The following is a 21,161-nucleotide window of genomic DNA, read 5'->3' on the forward strand; positions in this document are numbered from 1 at the left end:
GCCGACTGAATGGAGCCCCCTTGTTCTTAATTACAACTGACTGGATTCTTGATTTGTTCAAAGCTGTAATTTAGTTTTATATTCTTCCTGATTTCTTCCCTTCCGAAGTTGATTGCTGCTCGATTTGGAATCTGGTGGTGGGGGGAGGGGAAGGGGTTGGGGGGTGGGGGGTGGTGCTGGCAATCATCTGGTACCTTGTATGAGGTGGCCATTCATGAGGCATGAACCTGACTAGTAAATGGTGACTGGCTAGCCCACTACAGCAGTGTCTTTGTAAAAGGAACAGAGGAGGGGGGTGGGATGCAGAGGAAATTAGAAGCAGAGAGAAGAGAGCTGGAAAATTAGGCTTGGGTCTGAAAGTAAGGATGTGTGCGTGCCCAGTCCTAAAATTCTCAAGTGTAAAATCTTGAGGGTGGGAGCCATTGATAAATACTCCATCCTATTTGAGGCACAATCAGTTTATCTTGAGATTGACTGAGCAAAGGTTTAATCTCCAGCAATAAATTGCATTTATATTGGACAGTAAAACATCTCCAGGTGTTTCACAGAAGAATTGTCAAACAAAATTTGACACGGGCATTGAAGGAGATAGATCAGGTGACCAAAAGCTTGGTCCATGAGATTTTGATGAGTGATAGAGAAGAAGGAGAGATGAGAGGTGGACAGGTTCATTGAGGGAATTTCAGAGTTTAGGACCTGTGCAGCTATGGACAAGGCTGCCAACGGTACACCAAGGGACAAGTGGTGATTAGCAAGGGGCTAGAGTTTGAGTCATAAATTTGTACGTTTTGGATAAAGTGGGGAGAAAGGCCAATTACGATTGTCAGCCCTCTTTGCTCTCCAGTGACCCCTGCTGCGAGTTGTATATCTGGACATTCGATTGAGGGGCTGGGTCTCAGCTGTCATTATTGCTTGCTGAAACCCTGCTGTCATTCACTCTCTCGGCTCACTCAAGCCCGATTTGGAGGGCGTGCAATATCTCGAACCGTAAAAATCAGTTGCTTAAGGAGGTAATGAGGGCAGCAAATAATTGGCCAGGAAGCTTAGAAAAAAAAGTACCAATGCTAGGTTTTGCTTTGTATTTTTTGAACTTGAATGATTGCACTCATAAAACGAAGAACGAAGCAGGCACATCCTGTGGGACAGTTGAGATGAGATTTTCTGAAGTCGTCAAATGCTGTCTCTCTCTTGTTTGTTCCCAGTGATTAAATCTTGAATTGTCATGATTTAGATAAGGGCCCACTCAGGACCCTGGATACAGTTCCCGCAGCCCTGGATAAGGCTGTGATGTGAGCCTGGCCTATGGGGACATCTGGTATTAGGAGGGATGGCCGCAGCCAGCTGCTGACGGCACTCTTATGGGCTGAAGCTGGTTACAGCAGTCACGTAGAATATACAGCAGAGGAGAAGGCCATTTAACCCAACGAGTCCATGCCAGCATCTATGTTAGACTCCATCTCCTCCCATCTTTTCTGGTCTAACTTGAGCAGCGTAAACCTCTGTTCCCTTTTCTTTCATTTGATTACGAAGCTTCCCTAAATGCCCCTATAATCTTTGTTTTAATTACTCTTGATGGTAGTGAGCCCCACAACATTCTCACAACTCTGTGGCTAAAGAGGTTTCTTCTGAATTGCCTGTTTGATTCCTTGGTGACTATTTTAAACAAACAGCCTTCAGTTTCCCACAAGTGGAAATGTGCTCTCGATATCTAGTTTATCAAAAGTCCCTCAGCAGACTGCACACGAAGGTTTTGTTGCAAAGAATCCCACTAATATTTCATTTTCCCAATGGTGCTGCGTCTTTTTGACTTCCATTTTCAAAGGTACTCACCAACGATCCATTTAAGGAGTCACTTGTCTCACTCTTATCTGGATGTATTGTTGAGCATTGGTCATCCGATCTGAGCCCAGCCCCATTCCCATCCCAGATGCACACATGTTCTGGGAGGTAGTGGTCAGGATCGGGGATCATGGCTGACCCCTAGCCAATTGGCACATCCCTGCCCCTATACTGGCTGAAGACTGAGTGGAGTGCAGATTCTGCAAAGGATACCATAAAGGTTATTGGCCCTGACAACTTGCCAACAAATAGTACTGAAGATTGTGCTCCAGAACTAGCTACGCCCCTAGCCAAACTCTTCCAGTACAGCTACAACCATGGAATCTCCCCGGGAATATGTAAAATTGCCCAGTATGTCCTGTCCATAAAAACAGGACAAATCAAATCTGGCCAATTAACGCCCTATCAGATGACTCTCTGTCACTCTGTCATCAGTAAAGTGATTGAAAGGGCCATCGACAGTGCTCACAATTGGCAATTGCTTGGCAGTGACCCACTCACTGACGCAGGGTTTGGGCTCTGCCAGGGCCACTCGGCTCCTGATCTCATTACAGCCTTGGTCCAAACATGCACACTGGCTGAAGAGGTGAGGTGAGAATGACCACCCTTGACATGGAGGCAGCATTTGACTGAGTATAGCATCAAGGAGCCTTAGAAAAACTGATGTCGACAGGAATCTGGGAAAACACTCCACTAGTTGGAGTCATACATCACGCAAAGGAAGATGGTTGTGGTCGTTGGAGGTCAACCATCTGAGTCCCAGGACATCACTGCAGTGGAGTTCTCAGGGTAGTGTCCTAGGCCCAGCCATCTTCAGCTGCTTCATCAATCACCTTCCTTCAACCATAAGGTCAGAAGTGGGGATGTTTGCTGATGGTTGCACAGCATTCAGCACCATTTGTGACAACTTATTCTGAGAGTTTGTGTCCATATGTTGCTAGACCTGGGCAACATCCAGGCTTGGGCTGATGAGTGCGAGTAACATTGGCTCCACACAAGTGCCAGGCCATGACCATCTCCAGCAAGAGAAAATCTATCCCCCAGCACCTCTTGTCATTCAATGGCATTACCATCGTTGAATCCCCAACTATTAATATGCTGGGGGGAGGGGGGGGGTTACCTTTGACCAGAAGCTGAACTGGACCAGCCATATTTATATAGTGTGCCTACAAGAGCATTCGGAGGCTAGGAATTCTGCAGAGAGTAACTCACCTCCTGACTCCCAAAGCCTGTCCACCATCTACAAGGTGCAAGTCAGGAGTGTGATGGAATAATCCCCACTTGCCTGGATGAGTGCAGCTCCAACAACACTCAAGAAGCTTGACGTGATCCAGGACAAAGTAGCTAGCTTGATCAGCACCCCATCCACAAATATTCACTCCCTCCACCACCGACGCACAGTTACAGCAGTGTGCACCATCTACAAGATGCACTGCACCAGGGCTGCTTTGACAGCATTTTCAAACCCGTGACCTCCACCACCTTGAAGGGCAAGAGCAGCAGATGCATGGAAACCCCACCACCTGCGAGTTCCCCTTCAAACAACACGCCATCCTGACTTGTAACTACATTCCTTCACTGTCACGATGTCAAAATCCCTTCCGACCAGCACTGTGGATGCATTGACACCCCATGGACTGCAGGGGTTCAGGATGGTGGCTCAGTACCGCCTTCTCGGTGGCAATTAAGGATCAGCAACAAATGCTGGCCTCACCAGCGATGCCCACATCCCGTGAACGATTAAAATATAGTCAATGATTGAACCTGGGACACTTCCAATCCAAATGGCTTTCTTGGCCACTGTGTGGTGTGTTTAACATGAAGCCACCAAGTCATTTCCCTGGCGGGTGCCCTTCACTTGTAGAGAGAGGCCACGTCGCTCAGTCTGGTTGGACACACTCACTGTTCTGTGGTTTGCTCTGTAACTAAAAGTGACCTTGAACTTGTCTTTGGGGGGGAAATAAAAAAGTGCTTTGGATCTTTTTGATAAGTTAAAAAGCAAATAGCACATTGTAAATGGATATGTGGGGGATGGAGGTGGTGGTGAGGGCAGGAGAGATTATAGATCTTGCTTTAAGACAGATTCTCAGCTCCTGAGCACCTTCCCCACCGATTTTAACTCCAAAAAGCAAGTCTTACCAGCTTTTGACAACCTTAGGGCCCCAAGTGCTTCACAGCCTGTGCAGTATTTTTTTTTGAAGTGTAGTAACTCTTGTCAAGTAGGTAATGCAGGAATCAATTTGTGCTCAGCAAGTTACCTCAAACTGCACTGCAATCATGACCAGAAAACTTTCTTGTTGTAGTGAACCTGGTTTGTTGACCATTGTCTTCATTGACTCTTTGGCCAAGCTTTTCTATGAGGGTGGCAACACTCCTCATCTTGGGTTAGCTGGTCAGCGAGGGAATGAATCAACCAACATTCCTGCTCCTGACCCCCACTGGAAAGTGTTTTCTTCTTGAATGTCGCATGAGAATGGATTGACCATGATCCCGTCTCCTGGCGTGGTCAGATATTCATGAGCGCTGCCTGTTGTACTCGTAGGTGAATTATGGTCACTTGGGTGAGAGTCCTGAGGGCAGCCAGCTGTACATCAGGAGCTTTCCCATTTGGGAGAATAATGGACTGCAGGTTGGCAATCACTCGCGTTAACAATGAACGTGAGAGAAAATGAAATGAGGGAGTTTGTGCTATATTTCCTGTCATAGCAAATGGACTGGTGAGACCTCAGCTGGAGTATTGTGTTCAGTTTTGGGCACTGCACTTCAGGAAGGATGTTGAGGCCATGGAGAGGGTGCACAGGAGATTTACAGCAATGGTACCAGTGAAAAACATGGAGAGGTGAGGGAAGCTGGAATTGTTATCTTTCAACCAAAGAAGGCCCAGGCAGGATTCAATATTGAGTTGCAGAATTATGATAGATTTTGATAGAATAAATAGGGAGAAACTTGCCACGAGCAGAAAGGTTGGTTATCAGTGAATACAGATGTAAGGTTACTGGCAAAATAAAACCGTAGAAAACTTCCCCTTTTATACAGGGAATGAGTTGAATGTGGAGTGCACTGCCTGAAAAGTGGTAGAAGCACATTCAGCAGTGGCTTTTCAAAGGGAAGAGAGCTTTTACTTGAGAAATTTACGGATCAATCTTTGAAAGAGTAAACATGATATGCTGAATGGAATACCTTCTGAGCTGTGTGATTTTTGATACAGACTGACCCATTTGATAAATATTGCATGGTCCAAACCCAGTTTGGAAGCACTGTCTTAATGTTAGCATTTTTTTTTGCCCTGCTTGAACACAAGGAAACCAGGATGGGGAGCAGGAGCAGGCATCAATATAAGATAGTCATTGATAAGTCTAGTAGGAATTCCGAAGGAGCGTTTTGATGCAGAGTATGCCAAAAATGTGGAGCTTGGTAACAGAAGAAATAAATAACCGTGATGTATTAAAGGAGGAGCTTGATAAAAAGAGGCAGAAAGGAATTGAAGGGAAAGCAGACAGGGTTAGATGAAGTTGGAGGGAAGGAGGCTTGTGTAGAATACAAGGGCTGGCATAGACCAGTTGGGCTGAGTGGCCTGTTTGTGGTATACATGTGTTGTAACAATTAGCCAGTGACCTGTGAGTTTTATTGCGCTGCTTCCATGTCGAATTCCCCGTGCTGATAATGAAGCAGCTGAGTCGCCGTGCTACAACACGCTGAGTTCTGGAGACATTGCAAGCTCCCTGCCGCAGCATTGGCATGATGTAATTGGGAACAGGCCATGATCTAATCTGCCCGCAATACAGCATGGTGATGAGGAAATAGGCCATGATCTCATTTACCTGCATTACGCCAGGGCGACTAGGGGGATGAGGCTCCTCTGGGAACTTGTCAATGATGAGTCGTTTAATGATGGCAATGATCTCACTGCTGAGGACTCACTTGCTTGGATATGAATGCTCAGTTGGGATTTGTGTTGGCTGAACTGCAGTTGGATGGTAACCGTGACACAGACTGTGGTTGTATCCAGACTGCACACCTGTCTGCATGTTAACATCTCGCCTACATTGCACCACTGATTACAGTTGTAGGGTTCACTGACTGAAGAAACCACCTGGAGTGGTTTGGAGCCATGCAGATCCGATAGGGTAACTGGTTTAATCGCTGCCCTGTGTCGAGCCTAGTATTGGGCGGCACTGGCATTTTTGGGAAGTGTACATGTCTGACAAGGTTGGATGAGAGTTTGGCCTTGTCAGCCATGCACCCAATGGTTAATGTTATTCATGTTGGCGGTTCTCACTAGAGGGCTGGCCTCTAGGGAGGCTGTTGAAGTTCTTGGAAATCGTAAACCCATCAAGATTTGAGTTCCAAAGAAGCTGTATTCAAATTGGAACGTTAACTCTCTTGCTCTCTACAGCTGCTGCCAGACCTGCTGAGTGTTGGCAGCATTTTCTGTTTTTATTTTAGATTTGGAGAGAGTGGAAGCGAATTGCAGAGAGATATCTGTGCGAGCGCTGGTTTGTGCATGTAACACTACACATGATGCAATCTGACCTGTTCCAGACCTCTTCCAGTGGGACATGGGATTTGGGGTTGATTGATCAGCCTAACCTCGGGTTGTAACTTTTCTTAGCACTTCACCACACCTGAAACAATTTAATGGGCTTTGAAAAGGAGTTGGATAAGTTTAGACAGGAACCACCCCATCAATCCTTGAAAGGTAGGTGTTAGCCCAGTCTCCTGGAGCTTGCTTTTATAGAGCCTATATTCTCAGTTCTGTGACCCTTGTGACGTTTTGCACATCCTCCAGTGCTTCTATGTCCTTTGTTATAACATGGGCAGCAGAATTGTTCAGTCCCTCAGGTTAATGTAACCTGTAGCCTTTGGTGTTGGGCAGAAACTCGCGCACAGATTTAGAAATTGTTCTTGTAATTGAAAGGGAAGTGCATTTACTTGAATGGTACCGGAGATGTGGAGAGAGTAGAAAAGCTGCAATCACCTTCCTGAGAGCAGAGAAGGGTAAAGTGAGATTTGATAGAAATATTTAAAATAAATAAGGGTTTTGACAGAGTAGTTCGGAAAAAAAACTGTTCACACTGGCAGGAGGTTTAGTAACCAGAGAGCACAGATTTAAGATAATTGGCAAAAAGATCTTGGGAGGGGTGTGAGAATTTTTTTAATGCAATAGCTTGTGACCTGGAATGCATTGCCTGTAAGGGTGATAGAAACAGAATCAATAGTAACTTGCAAAAGGCAATTGGATAGATGTAAACCAAGTACTTGCAAGAAAATGGAAAAGCATTGAATAGCTCTGTCTAAGAACCAGTACAGAGGCAATGGGCCGAATGCTGCCTCTGTTATGTATAATTCTTGTGATACTGTTTCCTCTTTGCATCTCATAAGGTATTGTGTGATGGTGGGTGTGGGGAGGAGGCAGTGGTCGATTGGCTACAAGGTCTCACTATCTAACTGTAACGGGCTTGATTGACCAGATGGTCTTCGCCTAGCCATTTTCCCTAGTGCGGGCTTTGTGCTGTTTGCAAGTGGACATGGTCTCTGCTCGTCACCTAAAACTCACTTATTATTTAATAACCATTGCAGTGTTGACCAGTAAGTTGAAGATTCTTGACGCGGTGAGGGAACCAACAAAATAAGACAAGGCTCTGCCAAGGGATGGAAGAGATGGCTGCTGGTGGCGGCTCGCGTTTCCTCGTCTTCAACTTTGTGATTATGACGCTACTTCAATTCACACAAGCCAGTGGCTGGAAGGTAGTGCCACGCAAGACAGTGAGCCACAGTGGTAAGTAGCACATTTCTTTCTGTGTCACTTTTGCTTTTAAGCCTTGGGTGTGACCTCACCCTTGAGGTAGGTGACCAAACTGGTGTTTGGGCAAGTGGGAAAGCAACTCAAAACTCAACCAAAACCAAGCAACCGTGGCACTCGATGCAATACTTCACTAAAGGCTAAAAATTAGAGTGAAAATCTAAATCAGGTAGCACTGATGAGATTGTGCCCAAGCCTGGATTTGAAACGCCTGTTGATGTCTGAGGCTGGAAAGGGGGGTGAGATGAGGAGTTCCAGAGAGGTGACATTCTGGGATCCCATGAGTTGGAGAAGAACAGTGTGTGCCGAGATATGCACTGTCTGTTCCAACATAGACTTGCCTCCTCCCTTCATCCTTACTTACCCATGTAGAGCAGTTGATCGGAGTTCAGAAGAGCACTGACCAGAGTGGTGTCAATAAATGAGAGGCAAGAATGGACTGCTTGCATAAGATAGAACAGAGTGAAACTAATCTTGCGATGTGCAGCCTTTGTTGTAGCTTGTGTATGGAAGTAAGGGGGATATGAGAGGGGTCTCCTGAAATGTGTGTGTGATATCCTGTAAGAATGTCCTCTGATGTCATGCTTTGACTTGGACTTCTTCGTGAGTTGTTGAGTGGAGGAAAGAAATGTGGTCTTGGGCACAAAAGTCAAAATGGAAGCCCTTGAAAGCAGTTTGATTGGGCAAAGAAAGCAATGATGTTTGGTACCTATTAGAATTGTTTTTACATATTGGAGATGGATAAAGAGAGGCAAGATGGGGGAGGAAATTAAAATGGAAGGGAACTCTGAAGAAGAGTCAAATGGACTTGAAACATTATCTCTGCTTCTCTCCCCACGGATGCTGCCAGATCTGCTGAGTTTCCCCAGCATTTTCTGTTTTTTTATTTTAACTTTCCCGCAGTATTTTGCTTTTATAAAAGGGAAGGGAGTTTACTTCTATGCATCACCCTCCTCTGTGGAACTTGTCCCATTCCTGTGTCCAGTGGGACTATTGTTGCTGTCTTCAATCACTGATGTTATCCTCAGTGAGGGACCTGGCAGGGTGTTGGGAGCTGGGGGAAGTTGGGGGATGGTAGGCGGGTTGGGAGTGAAGTTTTTGTGTCAGGAAATGTCTGAGAGAAGTCAATTACCAGGAATAATTCGAATGCAATCAAACCAGAGCCCTACTGAGTAATAGAGTATCTGCAGGCAGGAATTCAGCTCCCTTGACATTTGACTCAGTATATGCAATTAGCACTCGATGCTTTTAAAGGAAAGTAATTTTCACCAAACGGTGTAGAAACTATTATAACACTGATGTCAAGTTCTCAAAAGATGGGGGATGGCTGCAAAGTTTAGCTTGCTGATCCTTGTGCCTGTGGAACTCTTGCCTTGTGCAGGACTGCAAACTGGTCATCAAGTCTTTTTTATTCTCGGTGTGCTGGTGAAATGTTTTGATTCTCCCACTCTGTCCCACCGAAAATGCAGAAATGGCAGTGAGCTATCTCCGAGTGGCTTGTTCCCTTCTCCTTCACAATGAGCCCCCTGTCGTGTGAAAACACTTAGTTGCGTACGGGCTGGCGTCTCTTAAATGATTGACCATGTTGGCAGCCAATTGTTGGCCCAGTAGAGGACGCAGGGAAATTGTGTGGCAGGCCAGCAGGCTTGTTGTTGTGCCATTCTGTCAGTTGACTTGGTGATCTTAACGTGTAAGCTGGCAGACATACCAGCTCTCCAGTATTCAATGCTGGGTGGACATGGATCGTTGTTCCAATGTGCTGGATTTGAAGATTTCCAGTGAGCTCAGCCCAACCCAACATGAGTTATTATCAATTCATCTGACTGGTTCTGTAATGCAAGATATCGCCTGTTTGTTTTCCAAATACTTTGTTTGTCCCTCAGCCCAGTGATTCTGAGCTGGTAGTCACCAGGTTGTTCTAAACCTAACTCATGTCCTCTTTGACCTTATCTTGTCCATGAGACCCACTTGCAGCCCCTCAGTCTGCTGACCCCACGCCCCCTCCAGATTTCTTGTCTGACCCGCATGTTAGCTGATATTGTAAACAGCTCCTTCTCCTCTGGGACTGTTTCCACCCCTGACCTTCCCTTCAACTTTGCTGTCACTCCCCCGCTTCTCCCCCCCACCCCCGACCCCACTGCTCTTAATGTTTCTAAAAACAGTGCCCATGACCCTGCTCTCCTTATAGACTATCATACCATCTCCAACCTCCTGTTCCTCTGCAAAAGTCCTTGAACCTTCTGCCAACTCCCAAATCTATTCCTCATTTTTGCAGTAATTTTCCCATAACTCCTGTTTACATTCCTCTCTTGGATGTGCTGCTACGTCAGTGACATTGTGATATGCTCCGAAGAAGGGCCATAGTTATACGGACTCGAAAACTTAACTCTTGTTTCTCTCTCCACAGATGCTGCCAGACCTGCTGAGTTTTTTTTCCAGCATTTTCTGTTTTTATTTGTGACATGCCCAACCCTGACACCTGCACGTGGGACATCAGAGTTAGCAAGGCTAAGAAATACAGGATGTTGGCAAAAACTGAGCAAGTCTGGCAGCATCTGTGGAGAGATGAAGAGAGTTGACGTTGTGATCCAGTATGATTGTTCAGAACTAAGAAACAGGTTAGCACTCGACAGAGATAGCAAGGGGTTCTCTATTTAAACACCGCACCCCTGCGCCCAGCAGCCAGCCCGTCCGTGCTCTGCACACTGTGTTTTAGTTGAACGCAGACCCGTTCTTGTATCTAATCTTTGGAGCTCCACAAATTATAGAGCACCTCTGCCAGTATTTGGCTACAGGTCTATAATTAGAGCAAAGAATATAATTTCCTGCAAACCGAAATAGTATCTGAATATGGGCTGCCCTATGTTTGTGGATTAGAGGAGCAGGCTTCTGGCCTTGTGATTCAGTTTGTCCGGCTCTAGTTGGAGTTGTTTCTGCTTTTTGTTTGGCTTTGGTGAATGACCTTCTGGATAAGCTTGTGGGACAAATTCTCAAACCTTTTTTTTCTTTCTGGCACTGGAGGTTTGCTCACTCCCAAAAAAAAAGAAAAAATTCTTTAACTCAAATGTTGTGTGAGCCCAAAAGCCTATTACACTGATTTGAACTGATCTGTACTCCAGAACTCCAATAATGTTTCGACAAAAAAAACATTTCCTCCTTTTTATCCCGGCTTGCACAGGAGGAGGTCATTTGGTCCGTTGTATCTGTGCCGGGTCTTTGAGAGAGCTGCAGCCGCTTGGTGTTTGCAACCTTGGCATCATTTCCAATTCTCCCCAGATCAGTCCCACTAATTCCCTGTGTTGTCTCAATTCTCCCACACAAATACAAAAGCAGTTGAAGGCAATTTAAAAGTTGTTTTGGCCACTGATTTTTTTTTAAAAAGTGAACAGAAAGCCTTCTGTTTTCATTCATTGAGACCCTGGGACCTTGATGTTAGGAAGAATTGGAAACAACTTTGGGCAGCAACCTGAGTGTCCCACATGCCGTTTCTGAAAGGAACTCTTCGCATGTTTCCATTGTTGATGACACTTCCTGTCACAGGTGCTCACCAGTGACACCCGAAGGAAGCCAGGGAGCTGCAAATGTAGATGGTAGAAGGGTCAATTTATGAGTATGACATAGACTATGTTTCTATTCTCTAGAATGCAGAAGGTTAAGGGGTTATTTTGTTGAAATTTTGAGGGTATGAGGGAGAGAGAGAAAAACGTTTTGCATTTGTGGGGCGAGTGTGGGATGAAGGGATGAAAGCAAAATACTGCGGATATTGGAAATCTGAAATAAAAACAAGATGCTGGAAAAACTTGACAGGACTGACAGCATCTGTGGAGAGAGAAACAGAATTAACGTTTTGAGTCCATATGACACTTCAGAGCTAAAGAGAAGCAGAAAGTGGTGGAATTTACACTGTGTAAGTGGCGGGGGGCGGTGGTGGAGCAGGTAAAGCAAGATAGAAGGTCAGCAATAGGTGGGGGCTAAAGAGAGAGTGACAAAGATGTCATGGACACAAGGCAAAGAGGGTGTCAATGGTAGTGGTAAGGGCTGAAGAAGGTGCTGGTAGTGGCATAACGGTAAGAAAGCAGAATGTGTGAATAGGGTCAGCACGTTGTTGTACCATCAGTGCCAGGCCATTCTGAAGCGAATTTAGGAAACAGTTTTTCATGTAAAGAGCATGAGAAGTGTGCACTTCTCTCCAACAAAAAGCAGTAGATGCTACCTGAACTAATCTTCTAAATCTGAGATTGGTAGAGCTTTGCTAGTCAATGCAGATAAATAGTGCTCGGACACAGACCAGCCATGATCTCTGAATAGCAGAACAGGGGCTTGAGGAGCTGAATGGCCTCTTCCCTGTTCCTGTGATTCCCAAGTAGAAAGTACATGTGAGGACAGCATTAGCCTTTGCTCTGGCCCTTCGCACTGAATAAATAATCTTATGAAAGTCACTATCTGAGCTCATAAATCAATGATGGGGTGCTGGAGAGGACTGGTCTTCTCAAGGTATTTACCTGAACAAGAGTCTATAAAGGGGGTTCAGTGGGCTGCTTCAAAGAGAACAAAAGTATTGTTCATTGCTGTTTTTGTGCCTTGGTTGAACTAGAGAAGCTGAAAGGCTAAGTCAGATTACACGTGTGTTTCCCTTTGAACATATTGGTCAATGTTTTCATGGAGTTTCCCTATTACCAGAGGTGTCTTTCCTTTGCATCAGGAAAGCCTGTGTCCCACAGGGATTTCACCAGATCTGGGATCAACCTTGATTGAAGCTCTCTGAGGGAGAGCCTCTGCTTCCTCACTATCCCCTCTGCATTCCAGTAGGGACTGGGCTTCAGGTGGCAGGGTCACAGGATTACAATCTTTGTATTGGAACTCCGAGAAAGCCTGCACCCAGACAGGCCCACAGGAAAATTTCACACAACCTGAGCAACAGCCTTCAAAAAGCAGAAAAATTAGCAATAGCCCTGAATGTAGGCCAATGACAGATAGTGACACCAAATCCAGAAGCTGACTACCCCTGGATAGCCTGAAGAGTGGGAACAGGCAGCATTCTGTTTCAGTAGAGTACGAGGATGCTGACCTGCCTGTGCCTCTTTTTTTCTCTCTCTCTCTCTCTCTCTCTCTCTCTCCTCCTCCTGTCACACTGCTCCAAAACTCTTACCTGTTAGAGAGGATTGAAAGTGTATGTGAGCTGTGAGAACTGACAACTGATCTCTGGCAATGTCAGTGCAAGTATTACCACCTGCAGGTGCAGTGACCACTGGGCTCGCTCCTTTTAAGCAGGAGCTGGGACTAGTGTTGATTTCCTGTCATTGAGCATAAATTCAAAACTCAGCACTTGCACCAAATGCAGGTGGTTGGCAAATACATGTATGTACTTCCTACAGCATGACCACACACTGGTCTAGGGTCGTATATCCCCCCTGAGTTAGCAAACATCTGCTTCCTGTTTAAAGCAGACCAGCAATATCACAAGTGAAAAGTGAGTTAACCATTGTAACAAAAAAAAAACAACTGTGTCCTTGTGGCCCTGAGAGCGGACTAGGGAGATTTCTGCCTTGACTTAAAATCTTATGAGGGAGGTAATTTCCTTCCTTTTGCCTCGAGAATGTGGTTCCACTTGTACTGAAGCCCAGTGATTAGATGAGCAAATTATTTACATGTGGTGTCATCCTTGGATATTGCAGTGAGAAAGGTAGTTATTCAGTCCATCCTGGCTGTGCCGGGCATTTGAAAGAGCTGTCAAATTAATCCCACTCCCCTGCTCTTTTCCCATAGCCTTGGAACTGCTTCCTCTTCATGTACTTCATCAATTCCTTTAATTCAGTTAGGACTAAATTTGCTCCCAGCGCCCCTTTTCACGTTCCATTTCAGATCATAGCCACTAGCTGTCAAAATCTAAGTGTTTCTTTATGTCGTCTTTGGTTCTTTTTCTGGAGAGTTAGGAGTAGGCCATTGAGGCCACCAAGTCTGTCCTGCTGCTGTTTCAGGGCTGCTAATGGGAACCCTCTTCTCAGTCTGAACAAACCAGTGCCAGTATTGGGGGCGCACCAAAAACCTTCATTGGTGCTTTTATTGGTTTGTGTCATTCAGATTCGGGTGTGTGTGATGTATTTTTTTACCCCACTTTTTTTTACAGTGTAACATATAAGTCTTGTTTATAAATTGCTGAGGAAGAAAGCAAGGTTTGGTGTGCATGATTCTTGAAGTTGTTTCATCAGTTGAAGGAGATTGAGGTGAGAGGAGATGCTATGGCCAAGAATGCCAGTATATTGAGGAGGAGAAAAGGTGCAGTCTTTGAAGGTAAGAAGGACTGTAGTTCATTCAGTCCGCAAGGAGACAGAAAATCACCTGATTTTTCCATTGGACAAGAACCTGTTCCAAATAAATGGTGTTGACTGTACCTTTGAAAAAGTAAAGGAGGAATCTGTTGACTGTGAAGTGAGGGACGTTTGGGAGATGATGGTGTTGCAATTCAATCGCGCCATTTGAGTTCTTAGTGTGCAGTCTGAAGGCAGTTGATGAAATGACAGATTGAAGTCATCAGCAAAAGAATGAATGACTTTAGATCATGAGCGTAGGAGGAGGTTATTGATATGAGGAAGGAACAGAGTGTGGGAGAGAGCTTTGGGGATGGAAACCATCAGCAAACTTACTATCAACTACAGCACAGATGGAGCAATTGGAGGGTAAAGATGATGACGGCAATATGCTGGTGGTAGTTAGAAATGACTGAAGCCAGATGAAAGATTGAGGAACTTTACAAAACAATGGAAGATGACTCAGCAAACAGTTCAAGAGGCAAGTTGCAACAAAGCAAGATTATCAGAAATTTGATCATGCCAAAAATTCTCCTGCTTCAAAATGCTCCTTACAACCTATTTGTATAAACATCCCAATGTCCCTGTATAGGGCTCGGTGTTAAATTTGCTCCCTATGAAGCACTTGCGGGCGTTTTTCTGGTTCAAGATATTTTATAATTGCAAGTTGGGTGAGCTGAACACAGGCTACTTTTGAAGGAGGAGGATAGATGGACTGAGAGTAAAGAAAACAGCAGAAGTTAGTGCCAAGTTCAAACCATGTACTTACAGGATGACAGGGGAGATAGCAGAGGGTTTCATGGAGTCTAATAGATTGAGAATCCAAACGATCTGAAAGGAGGAAGGAAACATGCTGTTGGTTCACTTGGTGGGACGTTTCCTACCAGGATGATCCAGATGAAAAAGAGAGGAGCATTGTGATCTTTGAAGGTCAGATTTCTCTTGAGTAGGTAGGACAACTGTCATGAGATCAGCAAGGAGCTCACTGGGTCTGAAAGGTCTGTTTGGCAAGGAACTGCAAAGGGAGTGGCAGGAAGATTACAGACTGCACAACTTTTCCCCCAGAGGACTTGGATTGACTGTTTTGTCCATTTTGGCCAGCAGTATGCCTTTGTGGCAGGGTATTGAAAATGGTCCAGCCAATGCCAACGTGTACACATTGGTTTGGCACCTTCATGCTGTATGAATGAAGTGAGAATGGACTAATACTACAAACCAGTGAGAGCAGGTTTGTAACATCAACAAAGACTGCCAATCAGTTACTAAACTGTAACATCATACACAGTGTGTAGAGTTCCTCGAGGGAAATAATATTTCCTGTTTCATTATGGAAGAGTGGAGATTAATAGCATAAAAGGGTGTGGAAGGCAAGGGTTTGAAAAGAAAATCATTCATATCCATTCAAGGTTCCTCTTTTATTTTGCCACTTATGGATTTGGTACTTGCCGGTGTGAAATATGTTGTTTTCCATTGTTGGCACCAGCTGGTTAGCTGCAGTACAGATAAAGCTCCCACTACACTATCCACACCAAACACTCCCAAGGCAGATACAGAATTAAGCTTTGTCCACATTGCCTCATCAAATACTCCCAGGTTTGTATATAGGCAGGTTAAATAGAGTGAAACTCCATTCACGCATTGCCAGGAGGTCTCCTGATGAGGCCTCTGAGGCTTGGCTGCATTGGTGTGTTTTTGAGGGCCCTTCCTGTAGCAAGGGCAGTAATCGTAAGATTTCTGCTCCTGTGGTTTTGGAGTGAAGCTGTTAATTGTTGAGGTTTAGTAAGTTGGCTCCTGTTTTGTGAAAAGTGGATTAATAAGGCCCCAGACTTATTGCACAGAAGGCTTTCATTGACCAGTCGTTGGCCTGCCATGGAGCAGCCACTGCAATATCTGGCCCTCGGAATTACGGTTTCACGAGTCGAATTGGATCAGGCAGCCACTCTGCATTTCTACTGCCACCGAAAGTTTGTGCTTTTTATTCCAGAGGCTTTTCTGAAGATTCCTTCATGCACGATGGAGTAATAGCTGTAGTCTATTAGAATAAAATATGGTGCCCTATTATATGCCAGTGAATTGCAGAGTCAGCCAAAACCATTGTGTGTTTGCAGCACTGGGTCGTGGTGCTGCTGGTCTGCATGTGGTGCGGTTACCAGTCATAGTGCCCACTCACCCACCTAAAAGTTGGCACTGAGTGAAACTCTAATGCTTAACCTTACAACCTTGCATTGTCTAAAAGTGGGTGCAGCAGTAAAGGGTGGCACTAACCAGTCCCCTGGGTAGGGGAGAGGAGACTGACGAAGTAGGAGCCTGCGCTCCTGACCGCTGTCCAGTGATTGGGGCCAACGGGTGCAAAGTGGGCTTTGGGTGCGGATAGGATTCAGCTCTTTTGTGATGCCTCAGTGGTTGAATGCGCAGGTGTGAGAACTGGAATGTGGGGGAGGAAAGGGGGACGTTTTGGTGTCCTCTGTACCCTTCTGAGTAGCAAGAAGGTTGGGACTTTAGTTTAATAGCTGATTGCTTCACTGGCACTGCAACATGAGCCGATAACTTTTGCAATTGCTCATTTGCCTCACCCATCAGTTGAGGTTTTCCTGCTCCACCTTCAGATGTAGTTTTTTTTGCCAATTTGTGTTGCATCATGCAGGGATACAGCTCCCAGTTCCCTCCGGCATCTTGCCCAAGTAGCCATTCTTCATGACCAGTGTGTCTTAGTCAATTGGGATTCACCGGAAGTAGGCCTGATGCTGTCCTTGCCGGTCACCAGCTCTTTCCTGCAATGCATGCTTTCCAAGGTGGGGGTTAGCAGATGGAGATGGGAGCTGTTGGCACTGAGGTCACTTTGAGTTCATTAGCTTGGCTGAGTTGAAGGGATTAAACCCGTGACCTTCTTTCGCACTGAGTTGGGCACAGGCTGCGTTGAAAGGGCAATGCAATCCTTCAATTAAAATAACGACAAAATGCTTGCAGGAAGTTTGAAGACGGGAATTTCCAGTCCAACTTGGCTTGAAATAATGCAACTTCAGCCAACCAAGTGCAAGGAGCTCGGGTGTTAAATTACCAGATGACGTGGACTGCTCTTTATTCCCAATCGTGCTTTGGCTTGGACCCTTTCAATTTTAAGGGGGTGTAACTGCCTATTTGCCAAGTATTCTTGGCGGAGGAGCCTTAGGCTTGATTGATGAATGCTCCCAAGTCTTTCCACTTGGGGATCATCAGCAAGATTACCGGTTATCTCCTGCTTCATTGTCAACATTTTGTGGCAGCACCTCTGTTTCTAACTCTGGGATGCGAATGTGGGTTAATTTATGTCTCGGGGTGGGGGGTAGTGGCAGGCCAGCTCTTATGAGGCTCTCTGACAAGGTCATCGCTAGCGGCCATGAGAAGGTGGCAGCGCTGGATCTTGTTTTTGAATGGCTGCAGTCCCATGTGCTCCCACAGTGGTGTGAGTGAGGGAATTCCAGGGTTTGGCTGTAGCCATTGTAAAGGAATGGCCACATAATGCCCATGTCAGATTGTTGGTGACCTTGGAAGGTGAGAGCTGCTGCTCTGGCCCTTGCTGGCAGGAGAGGGAGATGCTGTGCAAGTAGCCTGGGTGAGTTGCTGCATTTGCACCCTGTTGTTTGCCACTGTGTGCCGTTGACAGATGGGATGGGCTTTGAGCTCAGTGGCTGAGGCACCGATTGATTGAGCACCTCATGTTGTCCAGCCTCCTGAGTGTTCCTGCAGCTTCAGTCATTGGGGCAAGTCATGAGTTTTCCGTCAAACTCTGCCCTTTTCAGTTGAGGGTTCATGGTCAAGGGAGGTGATGCCCTGGCACAAAATCCACATGCACACTTTTTCCAGCAGCCAGGGACAAGAACCTTGACCACCCAGAACACTCAGTACTAAAGCCAATTGTGGAGGCCCAACTGGCTGTCATTAAGTTAAGCAAACAGGAAATGAACTTGCTGAAATAAATCCATTTCATAGATCCCACACAGTTGTCCAGAGGACTTGGAAAGCTTTATGAAGTCCCTTATCTACAAATACCTTGCGATCCTGCTTATCCAGGAACAGATCTGTATAAGGCCGCTCCGATGTTTGTGGGACAATCCCATGACTAAAATGGCTCCATTGCCCAGCAGCTGCTTGTTTGATCGTTTTGAGTGAGGGTTTCAGCAGCTCCCCAGGCAGCACCTCAGAATTGGAAAGCTGTAAGCCTCAGGGCAGCTGACTGATCAGAGGCAGCTCGGCATCTTCTCTCTGACCATGTTGGCAGCACCTTCCATCTCCTGAGGAGGTGGGCAAGTCCATGTTGGTAGCGAGCTGTCTCTGTCAAGCCAGCTCCCCCCGACAGCCCATGAGTGAAGAAGCCAGGGAATTGAGTGGCCCGGACTCCCTGTTTTACTTTGTGATGTATGCAATGCTCAGTGCACAGGAAGATGCCATTTTTGACCTCCCTCCCCTGAGCCTCGGCATCAACTGAAGAGCTACATTTGGCCCATGTGACCACAGCTGGTGACTGCCCACACATGGAGGAGGGCAGGAGGTTCAGCAATGATGGCCCCTGCAATTCAATAGCCTCCCAGCACCCTCTGTTGAGACGTGAGCATGGAGAATAAGTTTTAAACAACAGCTCCCCTCCTTTGTGTAACTGGACACTAGAGTTGAGTGTGCCAGGATTCTTCAAAGAGGTGCCCACATTCTAGCTTAACCCCATTTATTGTTGAGACTGGGTGTGTTTTCCTTGATGCTGAACTTGGAGCAACTCCAGACTGGTGCTATATTTAAATGCAGGATCACTGAGAAGCTGGAGTGCCTACGTCTCCGAGGAGAGTTGGCCCCCTGCGCTCTAGCTCACAGTCAAGCCAGCTGCACCGCTATTCTCCTCCCACCATGTAGACACTCCAGGTTCAAGTGGTTTCAGATGCAGCCTATATGATGTGGTAAGGACACACGTTGCTTAACCCAGAATTGGAAGATATTGTTAGCTTAAGCATTCTCCAGCATTTCCGCACTCTCCAGTGAGTCAGTATCTGCAAGGATATCCTGCATCTCTCTCGAGCCAGTTAGTATACTGAGGTCCCCAGGTGCATGGCCTCCCTCACCGTGTGGATGCAAGAAAACATTTGCTGGAGACGTTTGAGAGGATTTTTTTTGGTTCCCTGTTTTCTTCATCGGTCCTGAAGCTGCTGACTCTTTGGGTTGTGGCTGTGGTTGAGAAAGTAATGGAAGGTTCTGTTGATGGAATTGGGTGAAGTAGGGTGCAGGGGGGCTCATGTGGAACGTAGGCAGAGACTGAGCCAGATGGTGTCTTTCTGTGTGTTGGTACCATGCTCAATTGTGGAGGAGATCATGGACTTCCTCTGAGCTGCACACATTTACCCTCCCCAGCACTGGGTGCTGAGGCCAATTGCCCCTCATCTGTTGGCCCTTTTCACTCTTGATTAAACCAATGAAACTAAATTAACACAGTGAGGTACAAATTTTAAAAAAAAGCAGCCCCTTAAAGGGATACTGCAAAAATAAAAACTAATCTGAAAGGAAGCTGGCAACATCAAACCAAAATGTGGTGAAAGGGGCCAATAAAGCACTCCAGACCCCGCGGTGCCCACTGACCACGGAAGGCCTTGATGGTGCTGGTAGACACCACGTGCTCCCTCTCCAGGGGCACCCAGCCACGTCCGTAGCCGTGGAAGAGGGGCAGACAGTCGGGCCGGATGACTCCCTCGGTCGCCTGCTGTCTGGACCTGTTAATGGCCAACTTGGCCAGGCCCACACTGGCTCAGTTCATAGCACCCTCGCCTTTGAATCAGAGGGTTGTGGGTTCATGTCCCACTCCTGGAAACCAAGAACTGTGATTGTACTCAAAAGAGTTGCAATCTGTGACTGTTGATAACTCGAAAGAGTATCAGATGCATGAGGAGGTCCTCCTCCCTCCCTGCTCCCCTCTGCACCGGGTGCCTGTAGATCAGGAGTGTGGGACTGAAGTGAAAACAAAACAAAGGTAAAAGGTTTTTCAAATAACTGAAAAGTGAGTGCAGCCTACAACACTCTCTGTACACATGGTCCACAGACTCCATAAGACCACAAACAATGCACGTGGTTGGCCCTTTTTAACCCGGCACAGATCAAACCCAGGCATATAACTTTGCTTATTGTTTGGAATCAATGACTAACCAATATGTGGATGGCTTGCAGAGTGTTAATACTGCACCTGCTCCATTAGCAATCACTGGAGGGGAAGCAGTGACCCTATTTTCATAACAGTATGAAGAATGAGCGATAGATGAGATTAAAAAGACTTGCATTTGCATAGTGCCTTTCACAACCTCTTGCTTGTACCAAAGCTCGTTTCAGCAAAGTAAGTACTTTTCAAATGTCGGCAGTGTTATGTGGGAAATGTGGCAGACAGTTTGCACACCAAGTTTCAGCAACTCTTTTGAGTACAATCACAGTTCTTGGTTTCCGGGAGTGGGACATGAACCCACAACCCTCTGATTCAAAGGCGAGGGTGCTATGGACTGAGCCACAGCTGACACCTCCAAAAGGATTGTAATCACGATCAGATAATCTGTTTTAGGTGATGTTGGTTAACTCCTGAGTATTGCACTGGATTGCCAGCCTTGATGTTTGTACTCAATCTGGAGTGATTGGGAATAATCCCACAACTGTGGCTACCAGAGCAGGTCAGAGGCTGGGAATTCTGAGGTGAGTAACTCCCCTCCTGACTCCCTGAAACCTGTCCACCATCTACAAGGCACAAGTCAGGAGTGTGATGGAATATTCACCCCTTGCCTGGATGAGTGCAGCTCTAACAACACTGGAACCTCGAGACCATCCAGGACAAAGCAGCCCACTTGATTTGTACCCCATCCAAAACCCTACGCATTCACTCCCTGCACCACTGGCACTCGGTGGAAGCAGTTTGTAGTTTCTACAAGATGCACCGCATCAATTTGCCAAGCTGCCTCCGATAGCAGCTTCAAAACCCGCGACCTCTACGACTGAGAAGGACAAGGGTAGCGGACGCATGGGAACACCATCACCTGAAGTTCCCCTCCAAGCCTCACACCATCCTGATTTGGAACTATATCGCTGTTCATTCACTGTCGCTGGGTCAGAATTCTGGAACTCCCTCCTAACAGCACTGTGATTCTACCTAAACCAGATTTCTCTGCAGTGATTTAAGCAGGTAACTCATCTTTTGAAGCGCAATTAGGGGTGGGCAA

At 46.2% G+C, this 21,161-nt stretch overlaps 1 protein-coding gene across 2 annotated transcripts in view; it reads left to right on the forward strand.

Annotated features, from left to right (window-relative positions):
* Positions 1 to 21,161, forward strand: part of sema4c (sema domain, immunoglobulin domain (Ig), transmembrane domain (TM) and short cytoplasmic domain, (semaphorin) 4C) — an 82,880-nt gene that overhangs the window by 16,371 nt on the left and 45,348 nt on the right. For both annotated transcript variants that reach the window (XM_078565469.1, XM_078565470.1), the window contains exon 2: positions 7,420 to 7,618. In XM_078565469.1, coding sequence (XP_078421595.1) covers positions 7,492 to 7,618 — 127 coding nt within the window. In that variant the 5' untranslated portion in view covers positions 7,420 to 7,491. The remainder of the gene's footprint in view (positions 1 to 7,419; positions 7,619 to 21,161) is intronic.

The sequence above is a fragment of the Cetorhinus maximus genome, chromosome 20 (genome assembly GCF_964194155.1).
Source record: "Cetorhinus maximus chromosome 20, sCetMax3.hap1.1, whole genome shotgun sequence".
In the NCBI taxonomy this organism is placed as follows: domain Eukaryota; kingdom Metazoa; phylum Chordata; class Chondrichthyes; order Lamniformes; family Cetorhinidae; genus Cetorhinus; species Cetorhinus maximus.